The sequence below is a fragment of the Diorhabda carinulata genome, chromosome 3 (genome assembly GCF_026250575.1).
Source record: "Diorhabda carinulata isolate Delta chromosome 3, icDioCari1.1, whole genome shotgun sequence".
NCBI lineage: Eukaryota > Metazoa > Arthropoda > Insecta > Coleoptera > Chrysomelidae > Diorhabda > Diorhabda carinulata.
In genome coordinates this window covers 31,484,996-31,498,729 of record NC_079462.1, presented here as the reverse complement: position 1 = coordinate 31,498,729, position 13,734 = coordinate 31,484,996, and the positions used below count along the sequence as shown (strand labels likewise).

The following is a 13,734-nucleotide window of genomic DNA, read 5'->3' as shown; positions in this document are numbered from 1 at the left end:
CACAGGCTACACATTAGAAGGGATCATCTTCTTGAAGACGCCTTCAGGAGAATAATGTCTGCCAATAAAAAAGAACTGCAAAAAGGAAAACTTTGCGTAGTATGGGACAACGAAGAAGGACTCGACTATGGAGGACCTTCTCGAGAATTCTTCTTTCTACTTTCTAGGGAACTCTTCAATCCCTACTATGGTCTTTTTGAATATTCCGCCAACGACACTTATACTGTTCAAATATCACCAATGTCTGCGTTTGTTGATAATTACCACGATTGGTGAGTAGGTTAATAGATTGGATGATTTACTTATAACTAAAGATTTCGTTTTTATTACAGGTTTAGATTTAGTGGTCGTGTTTTGGGTCTAGCTCTGGTTCATCAATATCTCTTAGACGCTTTTTTCACTCGCCCGTTTTATAAAGCTTTATTGCGATTACCCGTAGCTTTATCTGATTTAGAGAGTCTCGATTTTGAGTTTCACCAAAGTCTTCAATGGATAAAAGAACACGACGTATCGATGCAAGGAGAACTGGAACTTACTTTTGCCGTAACTGAAGAAGTATTCGGGCAAGTTCTGGAAAGGGAATTGAAACCTGGTGGAAGAAATGTACCTGTTACTGAGAAAAACAAAAAAGTAAGTCCACAACCGTATTTTCCACAAATTTTATTTAGATATTTCGAATATTTCTTAACGACTTACTGTTTCATTTTTATATTGATAACAGAAAAATTACGCATACTCCAAAGGTGGAATTTCAGGGTTGCTATACAAATCTTTAACTCGATTACTTCTTTCAACGATTTTACTAAAATCCATGTCATCTTTGATCCCTTCAACTTCCAGATACTTGGTGCTAGTTTTTTCAATTGTTTCTTCCTTATTCGCACATTCGGGTTCCTTATAGTTTGCTTTTAATAAATTTAAAACCAAATGTCCGGTAGTTTGAGATCTCTGAGCTACGCTCCTCTCAACCAGTACTTCTTCAGGGAAAACAATTTGAAACACTTTATCTTTGATCGTAATTTTAACGTAAATTGGTTGTAGATCTACATCTATCAAATTGCTATCTAAAAATTTATAAACCGCAATATCTAAAACGAATTGTTTGGGGTTATCATCTTTAAAAGTGAAATCCAGTTTGGCTTGGTTTACATTCAAAGGTCTTCCATCTTTTGTAAAAAGTCTCACAGATGATTTTGGAATATTTTCACTGATATCTGTTGGAGGTCTGTCTTTATTACGTTGCCTTTGTGATATTTCTACTCTTGTTTCGGGACAGTTCTCACTAGACATCTTCCAAAAATCGTCATTAGAAATACCTACAAACAAATAATTTTTTAATAAAAACATTGAATTTGTGTAGCATTTTTCACAATCTAAGAAAGTACCTCTACTATCAGAATCTATATAAAATTCGGTAAGACCCAAATATCTTTTGGCGAATATGGTTGGATGCATTATCCTTCACGATACAGCTATTCGGTGGTATATTCTAAGCCGGAATTCGAAAGATTCTTGGCTGCTAAAAGCATCAGACATTCTGGTATCCATCCTTCTTCTGACCCCGAGTTTTTGCAAGCTCTGAGACTCCATTATAATTTGTCTCATGAATAAAAACCCCTAATAGACGTAGAGTACGTCACAAAGTTGTAGGGAAACAATTAATCTCACCATCAGTTTACTGGAACAGTCTCCATGAAAGTGTCAATAACGTTGGCACTTTTTGGTCTGCATACATTCCATTCGCATTTTGGCCTCAATGGGCAAACATATGCGCTGTTTGGTATACAGTTTAAAATACACTATCAAACTTCATAATATACACTTTTTCATGGCTCGAAATGAACTGACACAGACAAAGGCGTCGGGACCATACTTAATCCGACCCCGTTAAGATCCGGTATAAATATAAGAGTAAAGTCTATTCTATTGTATCTCATATATTAACTGGAGGTTAGATTGTGTTTTCAGATTGTGAAAAATTCTATAAAATATAAAAATATTGACAAAGAATCTGTAGAGGATTGATTATGATTGTTGTAGTTCATTAAAATGACTGTTATGCTTGTTTTAGACAAATTTTTGTTACCTAACTCGATATATATATGTATATAAACAGTATATATATAGTTCTATGGTACCTATTTGCTTGAAATAGGGCTCTAATTGTATATTTTCAAGGTAAATTATTTAAAAATAATGGAACTTTAAGAAGCAAATGCAGAAAATCTAAATTGTAATGTTGAAATTTCAATATATTGTGAATTAAAACTTATATAACAGTGATATAATTCCTTAATTTATAATAATAAACGAAAGATGTTGCTATTTATTGATAAAATTGAACATAAGAAAGTGAAAAATATATATTTCCAAATAAAAGATGGTATACAAACATGATTCATTAAAAATATTACTTACAAAATGTTTATTTTAATTCAATATTGTTGATATTCAACAGACAGACACCTTGTAATTCGTTTCAAATCTTTATGGGGATAAATGCATTACGTCAATGGACTCACATTGTAAAATTGTTTTCTACTAATTTATGGAAATTGAATGGACAGCGCAATGTTTGTAGAAGAGTTGAAAAAAAAAACAGTTTACGTTAATGTTTTTGAAAATTACGCTCAATATTTTCAAAAATAATTCTGTATCTATATGAAGTTACAGATTTAGGAAACTAGTTTAATAATTATATTTTAAGGAATACTATTTCTTGAACGAGTAACCTACTGATCAATATTTCTTTTTGTACTTGCTTGACACATTAATATAATTCTTATATTCCTATATGAAATATATTATCATTTTTTTAATGAGAAGTTTAATTCGACCTCAATTTTTTGAAAAATTAGATTGTAACTGTAAAAGTAGTACCTGAATAATCTATTTTGGACATTCTTTCTTTCTGCTCTTGTCTCCATTTAAAATACTTGTTTTGGGCTTCCTTTATGCGTTTTTCAGTTTTGTCGATAATTTGTTGAGCTTTAATTCTTTCACTTGTAGTAATTTCTGTCGAATCAAGTTTTTGTAACTGCGGCAACTTTGCCACTACGTAATTTCTGTAACCATCATAATCACAACACGGATTTCCCGTTAGATATAATTCTTTTAAATGTAAATTGGGTTTCAAAGTACATACACTTTCTAGATCTCCTATGAAATTTAATGTTAAATCCAATTTTTCTAAAGACTCGCATCTTTCCAAATTCTCGATTTTTTCGATGTTATTAATAGCTAAATTCAAATACTGCAACTTTTTCAACTTGTTCAAATTTTCTATTTTAGGTATTAGATTAGCTTGCAGATATAAAATTTGTAAATCTTTACACCAGTTGTTAAGGTGCTCTATTTTTTCCACATCTTCTTGATGCAAAGACAATTCTTCTAAAGTTCCAATTATACATTCGTTATGTTCCGCTTTTTTTCTTACCAAATCTTCAGTTATTCTAACCATAGTTTATTCTCAAATCAAAATTCACTTGAATTGACGTTGTTATGTCGATATATTTGTCTCCATGTAACGCGTTCTAATTTCTCATAAAGTCTAAAGGGGAGTTTACCTCATCAAGTTGATTGTCACAAACATTTACATAATTTTATCTCTGCGTTGTTTTCTTTGCGAACCAACTGAGCACGATTGAACAGAACTGCATTAAACCAGGAGAAACATTGTGTAGATTTCACTATAAAAAAGATTATTTGTATTAACCTTGAAACTCGTACTTACCAGGACTTTTTAAAAAGAAGAATTCTGTCATTACATGTTTTGTGCGTGATTATAAGAATACATTTTCAACATTTGTGCAATATTTCTCATGCTCTGCTCCCATTATTCGTAGCGTGATGTTATAATTAAGTCTATAGTTTTAATCGACACTAAAATTCTCCAATAATTTCTCCATTATTTTCAAGTAAAACCAGAATCAATCACTATTCGATGCTGCATATGACAAAGTGTGTTTTTGTTTGAAAAAATTTATATCGGCAGTTATCGTGATGTAAGTAAATTTTGATACATATACTTACATAATAAAACTTCTTCTTTTATCAGAAAAATCCCAGAAAATGTGATTATAAATAGTTCAAAACTCTATAGAGTAAATAATTATTTAATAATTTCCCTTTCAATTTCAGTGATTGTACAACTTCGAATATTAATGTGCACAATAAAAAAAGACAAATTAGAATAATTAATTTGACTTTAAATTTATTTATATGAATAGGTAATAATAGTCTTTGCTGTTTATCGTTTAATAAATAGAAACTTTTACTTATTGATAATCTTTAATATTTAGAGGTGGTGGTAGTATTCACACTATTTGTAAGTTTAGCACAAGTTTCAACTTCATTACTTCTTTCTGTGCCCTTTTTGTGTATTTATTTCCTTTTTATTTTTCTACATGATGTATTGTTTCTAATTATTTCTTATCTCATTATTGCAAAACCTTAAATTTTAACCGCTTTCTATTCATATCATTTTTTCTGTCAATATTTTTTTACAAACAACTTTCATTAATAATTATAATATCAATTCACATTCTTTGAGTTCGCACGTGTTGAGGTACATTTCTAATGCAATTTGCCAGCAAAGTGCGAAGAGGCACGTTTAGATGGGCCTGAATATTCTTTGATACTGATTATGGTTCTTGATTAATAAGTTTCGATTGGAAGAGTTTATTTAACGTTGTATATAAATTTAATAATTCTTTACTTTATTGTTGATTTTTTATTTATCCTTATTGAATGAAACTTTTTTTAAAGGAATACTTAGAAAGAATAGTTCGATGGCGATTAGAACGTGGTGTTTCTGAACAAACCGAGTCTCTAGTGCGAGGCTTTTATGAAGTTGTAGATCCTAGATTAGTCAGTGTATTCGATGCTAGGGAACTAGAATTAGTGATTGCTGGAACAGCTGAAATCGATTTAATGGATTGGAGGCACAACACGGAGTATCGTGGCGGATATCACGATCAACATCCTGTTGTTATATGGTTTTGGCAAGCCATAGAAAGGTATTGATCTAATAATATACATCATATATATAAAATTAAGTAATATTTTTTTTTTAGGTTCACTAATGAACAAAGACTTCGGCTTCTTCAGTTTGTAACGGGTACGTCGAGCATCCCCTTTGAAGGTTTCTCAGCGCTAAGAGGATCAATAGGTCCTCGAAAATTCTGTATAGAAAAATGGGGTAAACCAAACAGTCTTCCAAGAGCACATACATGCTTTAATAGATTAGATTTACCTCCGTATCCAACTTCTGAAGTGCTATATGAAAAATTGTTGCTAGCTGTAGAAGAGACTAATACTTTTGGAATAGAATGAAGAGGCATTGTGTGTTTAAGCAGTACTAGAGTAATTATTGGTCGAAATGTTACTTGCATTACTTTTAGAACATGTTTAAAATACTTCTTCATCTACAAATACATAGTGATTATATGAAATTTGATTTATTCACTATCGCAACACTAATATTCACAATTACACTCTCTGATGTTCATCTGAAGACAATGAGCTAGTTATCGAAACGTAAATCAGACAATGTAATTATGAGTCAGTAATCTGAAGGATTCTAATTTGTTTTCCTCTAAAAATGATTACCTTGTATTTTCAAAATTGTAAAAAGTATTTTATTTCATTGATAAAGTGTTGTAAGTGTAACAGTCGGTTAGTACCTTAAGTGCGATTTTTTTATTTCATTGGAAATATGCTTTGGGATATAATAAATATTTCCGAATGAGTTAATATTTAAGTTATTTGGAAAATTTTGGTTCCTGCGCTTTTAGAGCCAGTAATAAGTTATCAACATAGTTACGTCTAGTAAAAATTGATATAAATAAAACCTCAAATCATTGATACCGATTTGTCAATTTAAAATTATCAAAAGACGTAACGTTGTTTGATTCAAATTTATTTAAAGGAAGAATTACTTACCAAATAATAATTTTAAATATGTTTTGTACATAGCTAATTATTGTGTATAGCTATAATTTATTTCGTTTCTACAATTTTTTTAATGTTAGATATTCAGTCATAATTTATTAACAAATGTCAGATCTTTGGAAAGTGAAATTATTGTAACAGTCTACCTCACAATGGATTGATACATTTCTTCTTCTGTCTTCCATAATATGTCAAACGCCTGTTCCTTCTTCGATATCTTTACTCATCCTGGCTCTAGATTGTCTTTCGTGGTCTACCTACCTCTACTTTGTGCTCCAATTAGAGATTAATAAGCATAGATAGAAAAAGAGGAGGTCCAGTCCTTTTTAACCACTTTTGAATTTTCAATTAGAGGCGCTTACGAACACGTAAATTTTTAAAATGTTATAGTTGTCTCTGCGAATTGCTACTAACTTGTTTTGACGCGATGGTAAATCGAATTCATTTAGTCTTTTTCATATAAATTCTGATAAATTATGTTGATATAGTATATCGAAAGTTTTTTTAAATCAATTTGTTCAGCTGCTTATACAATATATTCATCAACATCACTAACGCTAAAACCTTACAAGGGGGCCTCTGCTTTTTCTAGCCTCGAACACCATCCTTTCCGGTCTCTTGCAAGGACCATTAAGTTTGTTGCACGAATTTTTGTAACATCTTCATAGACTCCGTCTGTCTCTATTGCCTATTAGTACGGCTTTTTTGTGGGCATGTTGTTGTCGATGCGTGCTACATGTACTGCCCATCTAAGCCTACCAATCTTATTATTATTATGTCTCTGCTTCCTGATCCTCTGTATAAGTTGTAGATGTCAAAGTTATATCTACGATATTTTCTTGGACAACCCCGTAAATTTTTCTCGGTATCTTTCCCTCGAAGGTTGATAGTTACGTCTCATCCATTTTTGTTACCAAGCTAAGGAATAAAGAAATGTTAAATGATTTAGGATACAATCAATTCAAAAATTTGTTGGCATAATTTTAATTTCAATAAACAGTAGTCTAAGGAAAAATATTGGAATATTATGGGATCCCAACTCTTTTCCTTAACACTTCACATAAGAACTTGTTTCATGTTTTCATTTTAAATTATTTAACTATTTTGATTGATTTTTTGACTCAGATTATTCTAGTTGTGTTCAATGATAAATGTGGTAAAAATTAGCTAACAACTACTTGCGTTTTCTCACATACTCTTCTTGCTAATGTCTTGCGGATATCCGTGCTAATTTCTTATATGTTACCATGATAATATCAGCTTTCTATTTTACCTACTAACCCGTTGTGATGTAGAAGCAAGGAATTGAAATTTTGTGAATTCACATTCTCAGTTTTGGTTGGAATTATGTTAAAATTTTAACATAATTCGAATTTGTTCATAGTAAGGTATACTGAACAATAAGGTATTCGCTTTAATGTTTTTTTTTGTGGAAATATGATTTGAAATTGAACAGATACTATTTAAATATGTTGCGTTAACTATATATTAATATTAAGAATTAACGGAAGTAGTATTGCTATTATATAATATAATATTTCCATGAAAAAATTTATCAGCATTTAATTGATGTGTGTTTTTGGGTCTATGTCAAATCGTCCGAAAAGAAAGTAATATTTTTTATATTTTGAGATTTTGATATTTGTTATAATTATTTATTATTTTATAGTTTTTATTCAGTTACCAATGATTATTTCTTAGGTGAAATTTTAGATTGTTCATTTCTAATAATGTTGTGATTTGTTAAATTCTAGTCAGTAAATATATATATACACATATATATATATATATATATGTATATATATATATATATATATATATATATATATATATATATATATATATATATATATATTCATTTGTAATGCACACATACCTGTATATTACAAGCCGTTTTCTTATTATCGGAAGTTAACCTCCCGAGTTAGTCATGTTTTGCTAATATGGTTTGTAACATTCCAGAAATTAAAAAAAAATATTTGTTACGACTTGTTTTACTTATTTTCCTGTGACATCCATCCCAAAATCTTTATAACTTACCAAAATTATATGTGATTCATTCTAACCAACAGCCAGACCAGGTAAGCATCATCAAATACGATATTTACTAGACAAATTTCACTAAATGAATAAAACGGCTATTGCTCATGAAACATCAATGATCACTCATTATAACCGTGAGCGCTTTCAGAAGAAACTTCAGGAGTGTGGTTGTGACCCGTTTGATCTGCGGTACGAAGATATGGAGGAAGATAAGAACCAGTGGCTACGCGTGACCGAATTAAACAGATTGGAGTATCTAGTTTTTCGCACAAACTTTATTACTGAAGAAGCTAGAAGCTCACAATTTTCTCACCTCTAACCTTGTATTTCCTCCGTGTGTAAAAGTGCTGCCAGGGGAAGGTGTGATAGTGTTTGGCAAGGTTTTTATTCCACTTGTTTTGCATACGGCACTAGGGTGATATTATTTCTTCTTATTTGTCTGGAATCAATATTAAACTCTTATCAAATTTGGTCTTGATATCCGAATAACTTTTCTTCTCGCTTTCATTGCTATCATTTCCTCCAAATCATGTTATGTGTATCCCAATATCTTTCCATTCGATGAAAAAATATTCAATTGAACAATGTTTCTTCCGTTCCTTATTTTTTAACTTCAAACGTGTGCTCATTTGAAGACAAATCCGTGAAGAATGGCCTCGTCTTAACAATAAGGGCTAGGCCAACGATGGCTTCTCTGCAGGACTAGCGCTAGCATTACAAGCTTCGTATAAATTCTTCTTAAAGATTATATAAGTTATTTACTATTATAGAATCATTTATTTTACCTTTACATTATAAACTATAATACCACATCTGTGTTGTATTTAAAATGATCCTAAAGTTATCCTACCTTTCAACAATAAATAAATTTACTTATACGGCTTTCTCCAGAATTTCACAGTAACAATTGTAATAGAAATTGTACAATTTTATGTTTTTATTGTCTAAGAGAATAAAAATCTCAATATAAATAATTTAAAATAATATGTTGTGAAAGGTTCGTTTATTATTTGTTTGTAATAAAACAATTTTTTAATAAAACAATTTAATAAATAAAATATATACAGTATATTCAATAAGTCCTCTGTGGGTCACATTGAATTGTTTTCAGTCTTCTAATATCGAGGCTTCATCTTCATCTGATTCTGTAAAATGAAAGTTATTATTACTATTCAAGTACATTATTCCATTATCAGTTTATTTAGAATAATTTGACGGGATTAATTTTTTTGTAATGTTTATCTATACTTTTAAATGATTCACTGATTCTGAAAATTCAATATTGTAATACGGACTTAGACAAGGTGTGTACTATTCAGTTCGCAGTGGGGCGTCTCTAATCTCTTTTCGTAAAGATAAGATGCTCGCTATTTGATGACAGACATTATACCTACTGTAAAATATGACTAATTACTAAGTATTTGCATCGATTCCAACTGATAATGCTAAATCTGCTGATTTTATTCCAAGATATGTGATATTATCCATTTTTCTAATTTTTTGAAAGGTATTAAGTGATTTTTATCCTTCTACCTTTTACCGAAATATTTAAATAGAAGAACCAAACCGTTCGAGTCTCTGTAGATTAAAGGATGTCAGAAGGATGAGTGATAAAAGGATTACATGAAGAATACAAGAAGCCAGAGTAAGAAGTAAGAGCGACAAACAGGGAAAGACCAAGGAAGACTGGATAGATGAAATCAACTAAGAACAGAGGGAAGATACTACACGAGGTACTACAATAAACAAAATATCAAAAGAAACAGAACAAATTTTGGAAAAGACTCCATGAAAAAAGAAACTCAGCCCCATGTCTAAGTAAGATTAAAAGTATAAATGTTTTATATAATATATTTCATATATTCTAAACTATTTGCAATAGACTTATCAAATTGAAAGTTTATATAAAATAAATTTCGTATAAGTTGTGTGCGTGCAAAACTTCACACAAGATTTTTTCAATGACCTAAATATAAGAATTTTATTATTCCTAGCAGTGTACTTGAGCCATAAATTATTAAATATGTAGGACATATTTATTTGTTTTTATTATAATCATTATTAATAATGAATATACAGTTGGTCAAACTTTCAAATCTGATGTTGGATGCCACCCAATTGATCTAAAAAACAATTAGTTTATCCAATAAACAATATTTACTTTCCTGCCTATTGTATAAAATACAACAACCTTTTAGAAGAATTGATTACATTTACTTTTGGTTCTCTATTATATACGTTTCTTAATTGAAATATTTCTTTTGTAAAGTATTTCATCTAGAATGGCTTGCATATAGTTGAAAATATGGTTTTCTTAAGGATTAATTGATAACATATATATCGGTTTCCCTGCAGTTCTTATGCATTTTCACAAACATTACTAGCTAATTATCTCTATAGGCCTCGGCAATTATATTTAATTTATTTGAGTTTAATTGTTTATGTTTTACTCAGTGACGTAGACTTTTTTATTCAGAAATAATATCCTTTTACTTGCCAGTTATTTGACTGTCAGAAATTCCATTATTATTACTTCTTGTTTAGTCAAACTCTTTGTTTCACACTCTAGCTTGTTTTTAGGTAATACCGTACTGCTATGTACTTTTCATTTCAGATTTGAGTTTGTTCTCTTTTATCAATTTATTTTTGATTTGTATGAATTATTTACTGGAAACTAGATAGGTTTTCAAATTTACGGTAGAATTTTTCAAAAATTCTATAAATTCACTTGTTGAGGGTTTATAGTGAATAATTTAACACTACAGACTTATACAAGGATATTCAAAAGCATAGTGAGAAAAATATAGTGAACATGTCAAAGTGTTTGCCAACCAACTAATTCTAAGATGAGAGATTCAAGCGGTATATGCCGACAGACTTGCGAGACGGGTTTAAATGGATTAACTGTAATAATTGATCAAAAATTTTAGATTATACAAGGGCTTTTTTATTGGAACAATCCCTTTCATGTTTCTTGTAACAGTCATACCAAATATTTACTGTCGTTCACAATGACACATTGTATATTAGATGGGGTAAAACAAAGACTTATACAATGTAAATAGTTTAATAGTTTCTCTTTAAGAGAAACTTTTGGTTAGATGTAAATTAGATTATATTTCATTTAGTATCTTCTAGTTTGACTATCTGTTGATTAAAGGATGAGTGAGGAAAGGATAAAAGAAGAATACTAGAAGCCGGAACAGTGAGAGCGAGAAACAGAACTTTTGTTTAGAGATAAATTAGGTTAGATCCCATCTAGTATCAGTAGTTGTATGAGAATTTTTGTACAACATGTATATTAATTTGTTACACTCATATCTAATGTAAAAGCTCGAAACAAAACTTTAAGCAAACACTGAAGGCATGAAATAAAACAATGAAATTTGAAATTAACAAATAACTTTATTTAGGTACACACCAAATTAAAGTAAATTAAAGCAACAAAATAATATAAATTACTCATACTTAAATACAAATAGCACTGTACATCCCAACAATAGCACAAATAAACATCTGTTTGGCTTAAAAGAAATGATGGAATACGCCGATGTCAAAAATCGTATTTATCAAATATTCTATGCATTATTACAACTTTTCTAATAATATTTTCAAAGTTTAAGCTAGAAAGAGAAATGATTGTATATTATTTTTATTGGAAATATACTTTGAAAAACGTTTCTGGAACTGTTGGCGATATCTATAGTGAACTCACTGTTTATTACCATTACAATAACACTTATAATTACAGACTCTGAACTTCAAAGACAAAATGTGGTGTTACAGAAAATGTAATTATAAGTGTTGGTGTAGTGGCAAGAAACAGTGGAATAAGTTTTCTTTAACAACGAGTATTCATCCCTTATTAAATTGGTTTGAGCTACATCAATAATTCTTATTAAATCATCAGTTTTCTATTAAAATATACCGAGGATGTGATTTGAAATAAAAAGCCTTATTAAAATTGACATTTTACAGCTTGGAGTCCTGCTTATTTCATTACTGTGGATGTATATAATATGAATTGAAGGTTGTTTGAAAAAACTGATAGAAATTAAAGTTTTTATATTAATCCAAATGATGCGTAAATAGTACTCTGCTTTTTAACCCTTATACAATTTTTATTTAATAGTTATGATAAAATGTGTACCTTTCCCAATTTAGATTGTAACTGGAATCTATCTAATTAGATACCATGATATTACATAAACCTTATATTAAAGTAACAATGACATAAATGTCGATTTTGACATGGCTTCCATACAAAAATCTAAATGTGCCAATTCCGGTTACTTTGTGATTGTGACAAAACCGACAGCTAGCACAGAATGCCTCGATCTAAAGTGATGGTAGTTTTAGTCACTGGCGTATGCGTGATGTGACGACATGTCGTACCACATTGAGGACACAAACAATTGGTTGAAACTGTGTACGTACGAACTGACGAGGAGTCTGTGAAACTGCCGTTCAATGTGTCTGTGCAGAAAGTGGTTTTGCGTTGTCCTGACTGTTTCGTTGTGTCGCTAATACAGGAAAAACTCTTGCGCTGAGTTATTGGCGTCGATTTGGGGGTAAGGTTGTTTGTTTGTTTATTTTGGTGTTCACATGCATTCAAGGTTATGGTATGAGGAATATTGCTTTTCAAAGATATCCAAGGATGGTCTAGCATTTCGTGGATAGATGGTCTAGTCCTGGAAAAAAGATAATGTTAAGAATTTGTTACAAATTAATTGCATTTTTAAACACTAGGTTTGAAAACACATTATATAAATATAAATAAAAATATATATGCTTCTAAATGTTCTTTATTTTAGATCCCTTCTGTTTTAAAATTAGTTTTTTATTGATGTGTCTGTGTACATAAAAACATTTAGAAGCATTAATATATAAAAAGGTATAGGAAATTGAAGAAGTTAATGAAAATATATATATTCTTATTTACCTTGGATCAACAATAAGGGCACTTTTGATGAAATCTATCGCAGCACTGGAAACGTCTTCAAAATGTTCGGGTTCGAATGATAGTGAACATTTGGAAATGTTCAGGAAAGTTTGTTGTTTGTCATCGGCTCCAAAGGGGCTGTAGCCTGATAAGAGAACGTAAGCTAGTACTCCTATTGACCATATATCGGTGCTGAGGCCTATAGGTTCGTAGCTGAGTACTTCTGGCGCCACATAGTCAACAGTACCTGAAAATTTAAATTATAATTTGATCTATGTTGTGGAAAATCTCTGGATATTTATTATCAATTGACATGCTCGACATTTAATGCCATTATACTCAATGTTTTGAATAATTTGTTGACAATTTCATAATTTGCCACCATCTTGAAATAATGTATTGAGAAGTATTCAATAGCCTTGAATTATGTACTGATGTGATTTGGGTTTAAATATTTTTTATTGGTAGAGTTCCTTACCCAATATTTCTCGTACTGCTACTCCAGGCATAAGTACCTTTGATATACCAAAATCACAGAGTTTGATGTCATCACAGCAGTCTTGTACCGATAGCAGTAGGTTTTGTGGTTTGAGGTCCAAATGAGCAATATTTTTATCGTGTAAGTAGGCTACACCTTCTAGAATTTGCTTCATAGCTTTACGAGCCTCTACCTTTAAAAAAACAAACAAATATCGATTTAATCTTTTGAATTATTTTCACTATTTTATAATACGTTGCAATTATTATAATTCAAAGAATTGGAAAGTGAGCTAGCAAATAATTTGGAAAATTCTAGT

The 13,734-nt window shown here is 30.3% G+C and overlaps 3 protein-coding genes across 8 annotated transcripts in view; 1 reads left to right on the top strand and 2 right to left on the bottom strand.

Moving 5' to 3' along the window:
• The window catches only part of LOC130892053 (E3 ubiquitin-protein ligase HECW2-like), a 152,985-nt gene extending 145,243 nt beyond the window's left edge, over nt 1-7,742 (top strand). For all 4 annotated transcript variants that reach the window (XM_057797265.1, XM_057797264.1, XM_057797267.1 and 1 more), the window contains 4 exons: nt 6-272; nt 333-630; nt 4,768-5,018; nt 5,076-7,742. In XM_057797265.1, the coding sequence (XP_057653248.1) occupies nt 6-272; nt 333-630; nt 4,768-5,018; nt 5,076-5,334 (1,075 nt within the window). In that variant the 3' untranslated portion in view covers nt 5,335-7,742. The remainder of the gene's footprint in view (nt 1-5; nt 273-332; nt 631-4,767; nt 5,019-5,075) is intronic.
• Nucleotides 648-4,003, bottom strand: LOC130892061 (dynein axonemal assembly factor 11-like). The gene is made up of 3 exons (XM_057797279.1): nt 3,768-4,003; nt 2,881-3,689; nt 648-1,316 (listed from the first exon to the last, which is right to left on the bottom strand). Exons 2-3 carry the CDS (start codon nt 3,458-3,460, stop codon nt 727-729), a joined length of 1,170 nt encoding a protein of 389 aa, XP_057653262.1. The 5' UTR covers nt 3,461-3,689; nt 3,768-4,003; the 3' UTR covers nt 648-726.
• Nucleotides 7,743-8,981: 1,239 nt separating the features above from the next.
• The window catches only part of LOC130892060 (death-associated protein kinase related-like), a 214,341-nt gene continuing 209,588 nt past the window's right edge, over nt 8,982-13,734 (bottom strand). For 2 of the 3 annotated variants that reach the window (XM_057797276.1, XM_057797278.1), the window contains exons 3-5: nt 13,416-13,608; nt 12,938-13,184; nt 11,381-12,686 (exon numbers count right to left, since the gene is read on the bottom strand). In XM_057797276.1, coding sequence (XP_057653259.1) covers nt 12,314-12,686; nt 12,938-13,184; nt 13,416-13,608 — 813 coding nt within the window. In that variant the 3' untranslated portion in view covers nt 11,381-12,313. Of the gene's footprint in view, nt 9,141-11,380; nt 12,687-12,937; nt 13,185-13,415; nt 13,609-13,734 lie in introns of those variants that run through there. The other variant, XM_057797277.1, reaches the window with a different exon arrangement.